At 38.6% G+C, this 14,396-nt stretch overlaps 1 protein-coding gene across 2 annotated transcripts in view; it reads left to right on the forward strand.

Moving 5' to 3' along the window:
* SLC44A1 (solute carrier family 44 member 1) overlaps positions 1 to 14,396 on the forward strand; it is a 212,292-nt gene that overhangs the window by 156,190 nt on the left and 41,706 nt on the right. Inside the window, exon 16 of one of the 2 annotated variants that reach the window (XM_029203109.1) lies at positions 646 to 3,024. The exons of the other annotated variant lie outside the window; for it this stretch is intronic. Coding sequence (XP_029058942.1) covers positions 646 to 669 — 24 coding nt within the window. The 3' untranslated portion in view covers positions 670 to 3,024. Of the gene's footprint in view, positions 1 to 645; positions 3,025 to 14,396 lie in introns of those variants that run through there. 2 annotated transcript variants of the gene reach the window in all.

The following is a 14,396-nucleotide window of genomic DNA, read 5'->3' on the forward strand; positions in this document are numbered from 1 at the left end:
TGAAAGTTCTGTTAACAGAGCGTCATAACTATTTTGCTGCATCTGTAGAAACACTGCTGTTCAAGTTCACTGTCTGTCTCCTTAATGGGATAGTTTAATATGAGTTTTTTTTAAGTCTATAAAATAATGTTCAGAAAAATGAGGTTTAAATTTTTATATTTGACAGGGCATTACTAAACTAAACATAAGTACTTCCAGTTTTCCTCTTAGACTTTTTTTTTTTGAGAGAGCCTCACTAGTTAAGGAAACTTTGAAGGTTTGTAAGGTCTTTCTATAAATCTTTGAAAATTATTTTAGAAAAATTTACCAAATGTGATGTAGAGGTTTAAGAAAGAGACATCTGGCAATCTGCTCGCTATCATACAGGAAAAACTTACAGAGAAAATGGAGGAAAAAACCTGGGCACTATAGCAACATAGACTAGAGATGAATTCTCTGCATATCTCAAAGATGACCCAGAGGGAAGTGTGACTTTCTACAATCACAGGAATTTCAGACCCTGGAATTTAGGTTTGGGGGAGAAGGATTCTCAATCCATTTTTCTTTATTGCTGTTTGTGACCATCTGTGTATTTGTAACATCATTCATGATCTCCTTTTAATGGTAATTGTCTAAGATTATACTCTGTATGACTTTGTTTTCTAGGCTTCGGGAGCAAGTTCTGCTTGAACCTAGCCGACCGTTATGGAACCCATTGACATTCCAAAACAATATATACACATAACTATGTATTTGTGTGTGTGGGTGTGTGTATATATGTATATGTATGTGTGTATATATATGTATATGTATATACACACACACACATAATCAGCCAAAATCAGAGAACAGGAACAGGGATTTAATACCTTTTTTATGCTTATTTTTGTCAAACATGTACTCCTTTCATACGGGTGGCTTTTACAAGGCAACTGCCGTCATTTAATGTTTTCAATTGTAATTGTCTTAATGGAAATGTTAAGATTCATATCTGATTAACATTTTTAATAACTTAGAGGAGATTTTAACTTTAGTTATTTAAATTAGGTAAAATTATTGTACCGAATTCTCTGTCTAAAGTTTATTCGGGGGTGATTTCCCTGATGTGTGCATAAAATCAAGACCTTATTTTACTGATGCATAAGTCCTAGTGGGATGAGACTAGGCATATGCTTTCAGGTAAATAAGGAGTTACTCCATTCAGTTTTCCCCAATCAAAGAAGCCATGTCATTTTCCTTTTAGAAACATACAAGTGGACCCAACATGGGAATTTTCGTAATAGCTCACGCATTTGTCAGCCAACATTAAAAAGTAACCAACTCCTCAGGTATTTGTAGTTTACCCTAATGCTTCTATAAGAGAGTAGGTAAAAAAGGAAAGGGTAGATAATCTTTCTTATGCAAACTTTTCTCTTATATTTTGTCTTTCTTTCATTTTGACGTTAGTAGCATCCTCCACACATTTGTGTGCCTGATTTGAAAGGAAGCTGGGGTACCCAGCAAGTTTAGCCCTTAAGTTTCTGTGTATAGGTTTGCAGACTAAGTAATGCTGGAAGGAATCAAAAAGGGAGAGAAACATGAAACACAAAGCATTGAAAATTCCGGTACTTGGGCGTCTGCTTCAGAGGAACTTCAATGGCTTAGGGCTAAATGGCCATTTTATTCAAATGCTTGCTATAAAATCTGAAAACATACTGGCAGGTGCTCCTCTCCTTGGCAATTCATTAAGTATCCAGAATTCTACAATGTTTAACTGAAGAATTGGTCAATGTTTTGATCCTCAAGTGTTGAACGTTCTTTGTGTTTGGGGATGGGTTTTGGGTTTTGGGGGGTTTTTTAATTCCTGAAGCTTACCAGATATGAATGGCTAATATTTCATTGTTCTGCTTATTGTAATGGTGAATGCTTTAAGAAAAAAAAGTGTAATTTGCTAAGAATAATTCATGATCTGTTTATGCGATAACTCCTTTTTGTTACAATTTTTTTAAAAAAAGCTATTTTTGTTAATGTAAAGTAAATATTTCAGAGCAGATTTTTTAAACTTATTGCACTAAATATAGGCTCTGTACAAAAAAAAAAAAAGCCTCAGCATTTTATCATTCCATGGAAGGAGAATCTTTTGAAAGAAAGCATTGCCTCCTACCAGAATTAGACAGTGAATTAGACCGGTATTATGGAAATGTGTACAACTAATGTCACTAGGGCTTAATAAGCAGCTGTTTGCTAATGTGCTTCCTTTCAAAGGGTTGGACCTTTAAATTGCTGCAAAAGGTAAATTGTATTTTTTTTTAAGTATCCGTGTTCTTTACTGTAGCTAGGCTAAAATTTGCTAAATGCCTCGGTTTCTTTTCAAAGCTCATGTAATATTTCTGATTTTTCAGAATATTTGCAATAACAGTCCGGAATTTTATTATTTTTTTTTTTTTAAAGAAACAGCAGCTCACGTCTTGGCAAGATCACAGAAAACAATATTGTGAGAGTAGCTATTTTGAAACAATAATTCTCCAGAAGTTAACATTCTAACATGTGATGTCACTAAACGATATCATTGTACTCTTTTATATCATTTGAAATGGAATAAATATAATTATGTAACTAACAATTATCCAAATAGGTGAGAGAGCAAATCATGTAGGAAAATTCAGTCTACCTTCTGTTTCATAGCCACACAGATTGTGGGCATTAAGAAACATTGGGAACTAAATTTAGGATTGGCAAAAGTACGGAAGATGGGTATCAAAACAGAAGACATTACAGGAGCTACTTATCTTAGGAGGTGTCCCTCCAAAGTGACCTGGTGGAATTCTTGAATTTGGAAATTAGGTTCTACTCACTTGGCCATCCCAGCACCATGGACTCTTGCTGCTCCCTGTTCCATATGCTCGCAATCTCAGCTGTTTGGAAACCACCAGGAATGCTTTCTAATTATCATTTGCAGATGATAGAACTGTAATCAGAAAGAAATTTTGTATTTTTGTATAACTTGATTGTGTGCCATTTTATATAACAGGTCCTGTTTTACAAATAAATTTTGTTTTACTAACATTGTGTTTAGAAATTATGCTCTATGTGTAACCATGTCATTTGAGTTCCAAATTAATTGCCAGGCTGTTTCCCCTAAGTGAATATGTGTGCCATATAGGTAGATATATGCAGATATGCATATATATTACACAGACACACACAGAGAGATATTTGACTTATAGACTATCACTCTCTCATGAGCTTCATTTGTTGATGCAATTCAGAGAGCCTCACAGAGGCTTTTAGCGATATTTGAAGGTTTTGAGGCTATGTTTGGATAGACCTGCTGCCGCTGTCATTCTTCGTGATCCGTTCTTCAGCTGGCCCTGGGCTGCCTTATTGCTATTCGCTCACTGCCTCCATCTCTGCCCAAGTGAGAATACATGAAGGACAAAAATCATCTGTGAAATGTGGTTACCTGAATACTTTTATCAACCACTGGCTCTGTGTGGTGGGTTTTGTCTTTTGTCTGCGGTGGATCTTCAAAATTGTGTTCAGGACGCCTACTTCCAGAGTTACAGTTAGCATCCGCGGTTGTCAGTGGTGATCACAGTGAGAAGAGAATCGTGATCGTTGCTGCCATTGGAAAATTAAGGTTCTGGTGCCTGATTTAGACTTTCTAGGCTCCTGCCTCAAGAGTAAGCTCTGCTGTATATGATATGGAAGGGAAAAGGTTATATTTCAGTATAAATCCAAGAGACCCATCTTCTGTGGGAGGCTTACCAGTACATTAGGTAAACATTAGGAATTTAGCTAGAGCGCTGAGATTGTATTATCTCTGCACGGACTAGCACAGCTCAAAGCAGGCTCTTCCTTTAAACCATTTAATGCAGTGTTTAATGTTTAAGGATCAAAGCTTTTATCCTATCCTATAGCATAATTAAGTCCTAAGTTACTTGCAATACAAGTAGCTTAACTGTGTGTTGGTTCCTAAACTTTTTGCATAATGGTTGAGGAGGGGGCATTCACTGAGTCTATTTAAAAATTAAGCTGCAAATAAGTTTTTCCTTTGTAGAGATGCTCCCTTACTCTAATTTTGTCATTTTTTCAGCCAAGGGCGTTAAGCTGCCAGTTCCCAATACCACTGACCTCGGTATCTGCCAAGGGCTCCCTTATCTTCCCAGGGCAGTTTCAGGATTTCACCCCAGTAGGGGGTGGTTAGGAGGTGACCCCTTTTATAGGGGTCCTGAGCCCCTTGAAACCAGAGTAATGTTCCTCCCACCCTCTCCCTTAAAACAGCTACGGAAACTTACAGGCACCAAATATTTGTGAGGCCATGTTAGTGCCCTCAAGACCCCGACCATTTCCACCAAGCACCACTAATAGCTAATAAAGGCCATTTCAAGAGGTCTCCTGGCCTTCAAAGTAGAATTCTGGGGTCAGTTCTGAAACCAGAGCTGCCAATTATGGTGACCTGAACATTTTATTTTATTTTTCATCAGTAACCTCTCTTGAATTTTTGGAGTTTCCAATAATAGCCTTTAACACAGCCTCTGAGAAGTTTCCTTCAGAAAGGTCTTTAAAAGTTTTCACCTTTCAATAAGCTCTCTACTGCATTTTAACCGCTACTTAAAAAAACAAAAACAAAATCCTCAGAATCTGGAGGCTTATCAATGCACCTGCCACAGTTAATCTCTGTATTCTTTTCATATATTCCATCTGATAGATAAAAGTGCACTATAATGGCTTGCCTAGAGTTTTTAAGATGTGGTCTGTGAATATATATTGGAAAATTGTGGGTTCGTAAGTAAATGCATAAAGCAGAGCTTTGTGTATTATATAATCACAGTGCAGAATGCCTTTAAATGCATATTCATGTATCTTTGTGTACTAAGGAATACACGTTAGCCCATTTGAAAAGTAGGCACTCTTCATATACAGTGGCTACTTTCAGAATAAGCTTATCTTTTTAATGACACATAGCCCAAATTGTGAAAAAGCAGGATGCTTGAATGTGCCAAGAGAAAATACAAAGCTAGCAAACTTAGAAAACAAAATAAAAAGCTAAACATGTTGTACACACCAAAAAATTTTAAATAGCACACTTTCCCCCATTCACGTTTCATAAATTTGAGTCAAATTCTTATTCTCCAAATTTCAATTTAAGAGGAAATTTTTAATCCAAGATTTAAATCTTTGAAGATATCTTTCTTCTAAAAAACTTAAATGCAGCGTTTTTAAACTTGAGAATTTCTGTGGAAAACATTTCTTTTCTATGGAAATACTATAGTACCCTTTCTTCCACCCCATCTCCTTGATTTTTATATGTGTAAAAAAAAGACAAATGATGCTTCCATTTCAGTATCACATGAACAGCTATCACTTTTCTAAATTAAATGAGCAGGATTTAAGTTGGATATTTTTTAAAGAAATTCATTAGTAAACTTGTGGAAAAGACATGCAGTTGTTAGGGACCCAAATATTAGGCTATTTTCTTCAGTTTTGATACCAGTTTTACAATATAAATGATTTCCTGAGGAATAAACGTTCTAGACCAGGGAATTCAGAATAGTAAAGCTTTCAGGTTACTCATGGTCTAGTCAAGATCTAGCTGAACATGAAAACGTTGTAATTTCCAAATGTTTCAGAAATCTTTCACTTTTATTTGCTAAGACCCGAATTTAGTATTTGATATTCAAAAGCAGGTTCTTAATCTTTTGAGGGGACCAAGGGCCCCTCTGAGAAGCTTATGAAAGCAATGAACTACCTTTCTCTCAAAGTCACATAGCCTACTTAGGAACATTTAAAATACTAATAGAATTTCGGGACCCTGAGACTGCTAGCCTCCACCCCGCCCCCATCCCCTCAGGGCCTAAGGAACACAAGTCTGAGGCTGCTCTAAAGTTGGTTTGATAATGTGTTTTGAAATAAAGTAGTGATTAGGCCTCCACTGAAGATTCTTTTAAGATGGTACTTAACCAATTTCAGACCTGGAATCGTTTTCTTTTTTAATTGAAGTATAGTTGATTTACAATGTTGTGTTAATTTCGGCTGTACAGTAAAGTGATTCGGTTATATATATATATACTTTTTTTAAATATTCTTTTCCACTTTGGTTTATCATAGGATACTGAATATAGTGCTCTGTGCTATACAGTAGGACCTTGTTGTCTGGAATCCTTTTTATAACTTGAAAACTTTTAGTACCAGCTTTGAAAATCAAAACCACACTAATCTGAATGAAAAACAGGACGTCAACACTGAATCTTCAAGACAGTAAGATTTCTTTCCTTGGTGGTGTAAGGATGTATGTGTCCTATGATGAATTTTTGGCAAGGTACCAAATTATTTGCAATGGACAAGAAAATCCAAGAAGAAATGAATAGGGAATCCCTGTAAATATCCATCTACCAAAACAGTAGATTCTTTATTATTGTCACTCAGCTATGACATCTGTAGCATAGTGTTATCAGTTAGATCACTGTCTAAAAATATACCTCTGTCAACACGACCAAGAACATTTGAAGACGGTGATAAATTAGCAAACTTACCATAGTCCATAGTTGACAAAAAATTTTTAGTGGAAAGTTGGAGGAGCAGATGCTGGGGGGACAAATTCAAAAGTTATTTTTTTCTCCTTCGTAAATCAGTGAGGTGTTCCCTCCTGTTTTGAGTGTTTTCCGGTCACCACTAGAGCAGCCTTGGACCACTGCCCATGGGACTGTGCCTCCACTCCCCCCATCCACATCACCTTCCTTCTTTAGGGAGCATGTGGGTTTCTTCACATTTACACCTTACTATTAGGTAAGCTTGCTGCAACTATATGGAGTGTCCTCTGGGCCCTTGAAAAAGCAGGCAGACATCCTTAAAGGAATTTGAGGGTTTTTAAGATTTGATTCCAGGGGGTCATGACCTATAGTCGGACATCAAACTATTACCTACATTTTCAAGCTGAAGAAAGCAGTGGAAATGTCCTAATTGGCTGGTGAAGAAAATAGAAAAGTCAGCTCTCCTCCCCATCCCACAACCCCAGAAGAGCTCTATTGAACCTTCCACAGTAGCAAAGGAAGAGACCACAGGTGGAAGTTCCCATATTGGGTGGAAAAGGGCCTGAGTCCGGTGTAAGTATCCATATTTGATGTCTTTTTGTCATAGAAGTGTATGACCTAAAGGAAATGTCCTGACTTTCACATAGGAATCTGATCCACCCATCCCATCAGCTAGGAAATTAGTTTTAGTTATTTTTTGAGGAATAATGTGTTAAATCATTCTATGTGAGTAAAGTAAGCATTGAAAAGAAGACTTGAGGGACTTCCCTGGCGGTCCAGTGGTTAAGATTCCACCCTTCCAATGCAGGGGGCGCGTGGGTTCCATCCCTGGTCAGGAAACTAAGATCCCACATGCTGCACAGTGCAGCCAAAAATAAATAAAAAGAAAAAAACAAAAGAAAGAAAAGACTTGAGGAATGAATGGACACAGGACTGGAGTGAACGTCCTACCAGCATCCTGCAGACCATTCTACCTGCCACTAGAAAATGTGAGCACTGCCTTCATTTACCACATGGATCATTAAGCCAGGATTGTTTTCAAAAATTGTATGAGGTGATTCATAGGAATGAAACAATACTAGGACAGCTTTGGGACTGATGATTGGAGACAGAGACTACAGAGTAAATTTTCCCCTTCCTCTGGGTTCTAGCAGTGTTCTCCCAGAATTTTTGGCCCCCTTGTTTTGGCTAGTTTTGATTTTCAAAGACATCACGGGGGGAAGTTACCTTTCTTCTACTATATTGCCTTAGTGCTACTAGATTATGTTGCTGTTGAGGTTCTCTTGATTTTGTCCATCCTATAAAAGGGTACTGGGAGCTCCATAATGAAGTTTCAGTTACACTGTCTCAGAATAGTCTTGACCATTGAATGCACTTCTAAAGATGTGGTACCCAGTGAAATAACTTCAGGAGGTTGTTAGCTGATCTGATTTGCTACAACTAACACAAGAGTGGGGAGAAAAGTGTAGAGGGCACCTAACAACATGACAGGGGCTCTGGGAAAACAACCAAAGACAAAAGCATATCTTCTGAAGACCAAAGGTCCAACTTTAAGTACTTTCTGGCACAGCCTTCCTGCGCTCCTGAGTTTAGAATAGGCTCCTAGAATAAAGCAGCCAAGTTTGAAAGATCAGTCAATGCAGAGGGACCTGCTCTTCATCTCTCAGGCTCTGCGCGTAACATCTCGTCCAGTCAGATCCCATCCAGTGTATGGGGAGATTTGAATAGAAAATGCCCATCAGTGTGTTTCGACATCTCACTGCTGTGAAATCCAGAATGAGAGGTATGTTGCGGTGCCACATATTTCTCAGTCTGAGGCCTTTTTTGTCTTTTTGGTTTTGTTTTGTTTTGCTATTTGCATCCTATTCACAGTGTCAAAATGGATTTTTGTATCATGTCCGGTCTTTGTCCATTACAAACTATAGGATCATGGTTAAGTCTTCCATGAATTCCCTGGTTCGGGATCTTTTACCTTAGCATTATTTTGAGTTTTTTCCTTATTATTATTTCTTTATTACAGTGTCACTACACTGTATTCAGGTGGGGAAACAAACATGTAGGTGCTTGAACATGCCCCACAGACATGGTCATAGCCCTGTAGTATTTGTGACTGTCATTATTGACACAGTGCAGACTTTACAGAGTGTTGTGCTCTCAGAGGACTTTAAAAATATGTATATTAAGCAATTAACTTTCTGGAGTTATCAAATCTTGCTGGGAAATTAACTTCCAAGAGCTCTGAATTGGATGGAATTCCATCTGGCTTCAGAGTACAATGAGCCTATATGAAATGGAGCTTTGAAATGTTTTCCTTGTGCAGAAATATGAACTAGAAAAAACAGTGCTGATCTAATGCTAAGTTTTCTGTGTACTGACTCAGTTACCAGAACTATAACGAAAACTGTATTTTAGTCTAACAATTGTATAGAATTTTTTTATGTAATAAATAAAATTTTATAGGAAAGAATGTCATTGTCTTCTGTGTTGTAGCACTTTCCCATGCCCAGGGTGGTGATGAACAGTGTAGGGGAGGGAAAATAATTGTTCCCCCTACCCTTCTGAGTTCTTAGCTGAGACTCTATAATAGAAGACACATTAACAAGAGAAAAACACACAGAAGTTTATTAACGTGTATACCTCAGGTATACATGTGAGATACCCAGGAAAAATGAGTAACTCCTCTAAGTGGCTTAGAATTCAAATTTAAATACCATCTTAATAGGGAAAGGGGCGAGAGGATGTAGGCCTCTTAGGGGAGAGTAAATGATTTTTAGGAAAGATGAATGGGCCCTTAGAGGAATAGCTGGGCGGCATGATAGCTTATGGCAAAGTGTGTCTGGGTGTGGTGTCAACTTCTAGGCTCTTCTCCTGTGATAAGAGTCAATCTCCCCTGGTTGATGAAACTCCTGAGAAGGGGATTTATGACATTTGAGTTCTTTTTGGAGACTGTCTAGGGAGATAAGGAGAGTTCAGAGAATACCTCACCCACATTTGCTGTTTTTCAAGTGCCTTCAGCTCACAGTAATACAACAAAGTGGCATTTTTTGAGGTGGCATGTCCTGAACTCCTGCAGTCATGTTTGGGGGTGGCGGATTCTGCTGTGCTGCAATAGAAACTGATTGTGGGCAACATCTTGTTTTCAGATTAGGTCAATATGCTGCAAGGGTGCCCTGGAATTGACCAGCTATTTCTTTCCAGCATCTCTCAGCATGTTCTAGGATCCCTGAAGTATGAAACATAAATGTACTAAATAAAACCTAATTTCTGAAGTACAAAGTTCATCCACTGCCCAGCCAGGCTTCCTAGCTGGAGTCTGAGTCACTCTGTGAATGCTAAGGTTGCAACTGAATTCAATCATCAGGCAGAGAGGAAAAGCCTGTTAGATAACGTTTACCATGGAAATCACTCGTTGTGCTTGGTACAGTGCCCTGCACATAAATTGAAGCCTGGATCTGTGCTAAGTTGGTGAGTTGGTGAAACTGTGGTGTGCCATAATTTAGGCAGTAAATTATGGAAAAATCAAGCTTGTTGATTTTTCAACAAGCTTGAAAAGTTTGGAAAAATCAAGCTTATTTAAAACTAATCCTATTTTAAATGATATTGGGGACTAAGAAAGGGGTGTTCTTAAGTGGAAGACCTTTTGCAATACCAATAAATCTCTCCCAATTTGTTTTTTAATTTTGGATTTTTCTTGAGAGGCTGCTGTACAGACTGCTCTTCATTAGCAAATGTGAGTAATGCCCAGATCGTAGCCCTAGTTATTTATCTATACCAGCTTGCCAAAAGAAGTTGTTAGAGGACATTTGTGAGGAGTCCTCAGACACTACAGGTGTTTGAGATACTAAAGAATGTTAACCAATCTGGACTGTTAATTCTTTTTGGAGGCGTGGTCCTGATGCAAACGTACACAATTTCTTGTTCCATAGACCACCTAGTGATGAAAGAGCCTGTGAAAAGCCTCACATCTCCTAAAAGGTACCCAGATATTCTTTTGCTGTTTGGCTATGAAAAGTATAATCTGTATTCAATCTCAAATTTTAGACGATAAAGAAAAATCCAGAGGGTCTCTTTTTTTTTTTTTTTTTTTTTTTGCGGTACGCGGGCCTCTCACTGCTGCGGCCCCTCCCCTTGCGGAGCACAGGCTTCGGACGCGCAGGCCCAGCGACCATGGCTCACGGGCCCAGCGACCATGGCTCACGGGCCCAGCCGCTCCGCCGCACGTGAGATCCTCGCGGACTGGGAACCCGCGTCCCCAGCATCGGCAGACGGACCCTCAACCACTGCGCCACCAGGAAAGCCCTGGCCTCCTATTTTTGACCAGGTGTTGTGGAAGTAACCCACAAGGCCAGGCCTCTTCACATTATTGGTAATTTTTTTCAGTTGTTGCAAGTAGCAGTGAAGGTAAGGAATACTTTGTGCCTTTAATTTGATATTGTGCCTCCTTTACTGTCCAAATCCTGAGAAAAATAATTTTAGAAGATATCCCTAGGTTACATACAGGAGTCCAGAAAAAGCAAAGCTAAGCTATTAGACCACTTCCTGGGCTTATCAGCAATTTCAGTAGAAGTCTTAGAGCTCTCTAGGTAGTTATAAGCTCCCTGGCCAGTTATGTCAGCAGACCAGAGAGGCGACAGTAAGGAATTGCCTTCAAGGCAAAACAAAAGGGCGTTCAGTCATCCAAACTCATACTATAACCTCACACTTGGAGACAGGATATTAGGGGTTTGTGTTTGGTCTGTTCTCTCTGCCAGAAGGGATTCTCCCAACTTACAACAAGAAACAATTTTAACACAAAAATTAAAAAAAAAATTTTTTTTTAAAGCAGGCATGTGAAAATTGAGAAAAGGAGATTAACTGTATAAGAAACCCTAGGCTGCACATAAAACTAAACTCCAAGTTTTCTGTCAGTCCCACGAAGAGGAAATCAAGAAAGGTACAGTTTTATTTATTTATTTTTTTAACATCTTTATTGGAGTATAATCACTTTACAATGGTGCGTTAGTTTCTGTTTTATAACAAAGTGAATCAGCTATACATATACATATATCCCCATATCTCTTCCCTCTTGCGTCTCCCTCCCTCCCACCCTCCCTATCCCACCCCTCTAGGTGGTCACAAAGCACTGAGCTGATCTACCTGAGCTATGCGGCTGCTTCCCACTACCTATCGGTTTTACGTTTGGTAGTGTATATATGTTCATGGCACTCTCTCACTTTGTCCCAGCTTCCCCTTCCCCTTCCCCATGTCCTTAAGTCCATGCTCTAGTAGGTCTGCGTCTTTATTCCTGTCTTGCCCCTAGGTTCTTCATGACCTTTTTTTTTTTTTAGATTCCATATATATGTGTTAGCATACGGTATTTCTTTTTCTCTTTCTGACTTACTTCACTCTGTATGACAGGCTCTAGGTCCATCCACCTTACTACAAATAACTCAATTTCGTTCTTTTTTAATGGCTGAGTAATATTCCATTGTATATATGCGCCACATCTTCTTTATCCATTCATCTGTTGATAGACACTTAGGTTGCTTCCATGTCCTGGCTATTGTAAATAGTGCTGCAATGAACATTATGGTACATGACTCTTTTTGAATTATGGTTTTCTCAGGGTATATGAGCAGTAGTGGGATTGCTGGGTCGTATAGTAGTTCTATTTTTAGTTTTTTCAGGAACCTCCATACTGTTCTCCATAGTGGCTGTATCAATTTACATTCCCAGCAACAGTGCAGTCCCTTTTCTCCACACCCTCTCCAGCATTTATTGTTTATAGATTTTTTGATGATGGCCATTCTGACTGGTGTGAGATGATATCTCATTGTAGTTTTGATTTGCATTTCTCTAATGATTAATGATGTTGAGCATTCTTTCATGTGTTTGTTGGCAATCTATATATTTTCTTTGGAGAAATGTCTGTTTAGGTCTTCTGCCCATTTTTGGATTGGGTTGTTTATTTTTGGTACATAGTTTTAAATGCCCAATGAAAGGAAACATTAAATAGGACTTCAGCAGGAGGGGCTCGGCAGGCATTAAAAATGTTGTAATCTTTAATGACTTGGAATAATGTCTACAATATAGTCAGTGAAAAAGGGGATAAAGCAGTATTTATAGCATGATCTCATTTATGTAGAAATCAATATCTTTATACATTTTTAAATGACTGAAGGTATAATACATGCTCTCTTAACCAAGTCTGTGGGCACTGGTAGCTGATTGGTTAATTGAAAAATTTGGTTAAGGAGGAGAATCTTTATAAATGAGATGTTTTTTAAAACTACAACAAGTAAATAATCATTGGCCAAACTTTGTCATAGGTATTCTATTTATGACTCTTTGAGTCCTCTGAAGTTGTGTATTGTCTTTTTTTTTTGGCAGCATTAAACATACCAATAATGTAACCACCAAAAAATGTAAAAATGTGAAATACTGGTTTCTTTAAAATGGATCAAGAATTTAGAGAAGCTAAATAATGAAGCAAGCTGAGTATAGACTCCTAGATTTTTATTTCTTTCCAATGTTTATAATTCTCATGTACACATAATTTGAGTAATATTTTTAGTATCTTATCTTTATAGAGTCTTTCCAAAGCATTCAACTTACTTTTCTTAGAAATTACTCTCTTCATACTCATTGTTTTTATCAATATACATAATTTTTTTTTTTTTCTTGCGGTACGCGGGCCTCTCACCCTTGTGGCCTCTCCCGTTGCGGAGCACAGGCTCCGGACGCGCAGGCTCAGCGGCCATGGCTCACGGGCCCAGCCACTCCGCGGCACGTGGGATCTTCCCGGACCGGGGCACGGACCCGTGTCCCCTGCATCGGCAGGCGGACTCTCAACCACTGCGCCACCAGGGAAGCCCAACGTACCTAATATTTAAATAATCGTACCATTTGAATAACCACTCCACCTGGCATAACATGTTGGAATAAGCGCACCTGACTCTTGCTAAGCGCAGTCCGCTGATGCTGGGAACAGTGCCTAGGCCGCCCTCCGGGACCATTCAGCTTGCTGTGGACATCAGCCAGCACGTTCTACGGAGGACTAGACGTGTCAGTTAATCTGGCAAGATGGTTAAGTGGAAGTCAGCTACCACTCTTGTTACATCAAAATGATAATTATAGTTATCTCTGGGACATGGCATTAGGGTAATTTAATTTTTTCTTTGCTTACCTGTATGTTTAAAATATTCCTGTATTCTTTTTTTTTTTTTTTTGAAGTAAGCTCTATAGTTTTTTAACATGAAAAAATATAGTTAAGTTAAAAAGCAAATATCCAGGTAAGTATAATAAGATGACAGCAACTAAACCCGAGTGATAATAGGCCAATAAGGTAGAAGAGAAATTCCCCAAAACAAATTCTATTATTTATAAGAATTTAATAAGAGCTAAGGCTACACCTCAAAATGAATAAGAAAGGAAAGAATTCATTTAATAAACACTGTTTAGGACAATTGGCTTTCAGTTTGAAAACAAATCTAAGTCAAATCCAAATGGAATAAGGAATTTTTTTTTTTTTTTAATTAGACAGAGGAAGGAGTGGGAAGGACTTAATAAATGTAGAAGAATTGGGGTGGGAGAGGGGGAAACATCAGGCTGGTGGAAGTTGGTGAGGTCCACGTCTCATACTCTGGAAACTGTTATGAGTGAGGCCCGTTTCGTGCACGTTCACTAAGTGTGTCTGCAGCAGTGTGCTAAGCGTGTCCACGTCTGATCAACAGTCATTTCCTGAGACCTGCTCTGGTCAGTAGGATTTATATTCTGGGGACTCTGGTAACTTCACTCCCTGATCTGAAGTAGCTCACAGCCTAATGAGGGAGACAGACAGCAGTGAAGGTGCTTCAGGAGCACATAGGGAGGTGCTGGGTTATTAGGAGAAGCTGTCTGAGCTGTGTCCTGAAGGGTGAGCGGGAA

Source organism: Monodon monoceros, unplaced genomic scaffold (assembly GCF_005190385.1).
Source record: "Monodon monoceros isolate NGI ecotype Baffin Bay Population unplaced genomic scaffold, NGI_Narwhal_1 Super_Scaffold_5, whole genome shotgun sequence".
In the NCBI taxonomy this organism is placed as follows: domain Eukaryota; kingdom Metazoa; phylum Chordata; class Mammalia; order Artiodactyla; family Monodontidae; genus Monodon; species Monodon monoceros.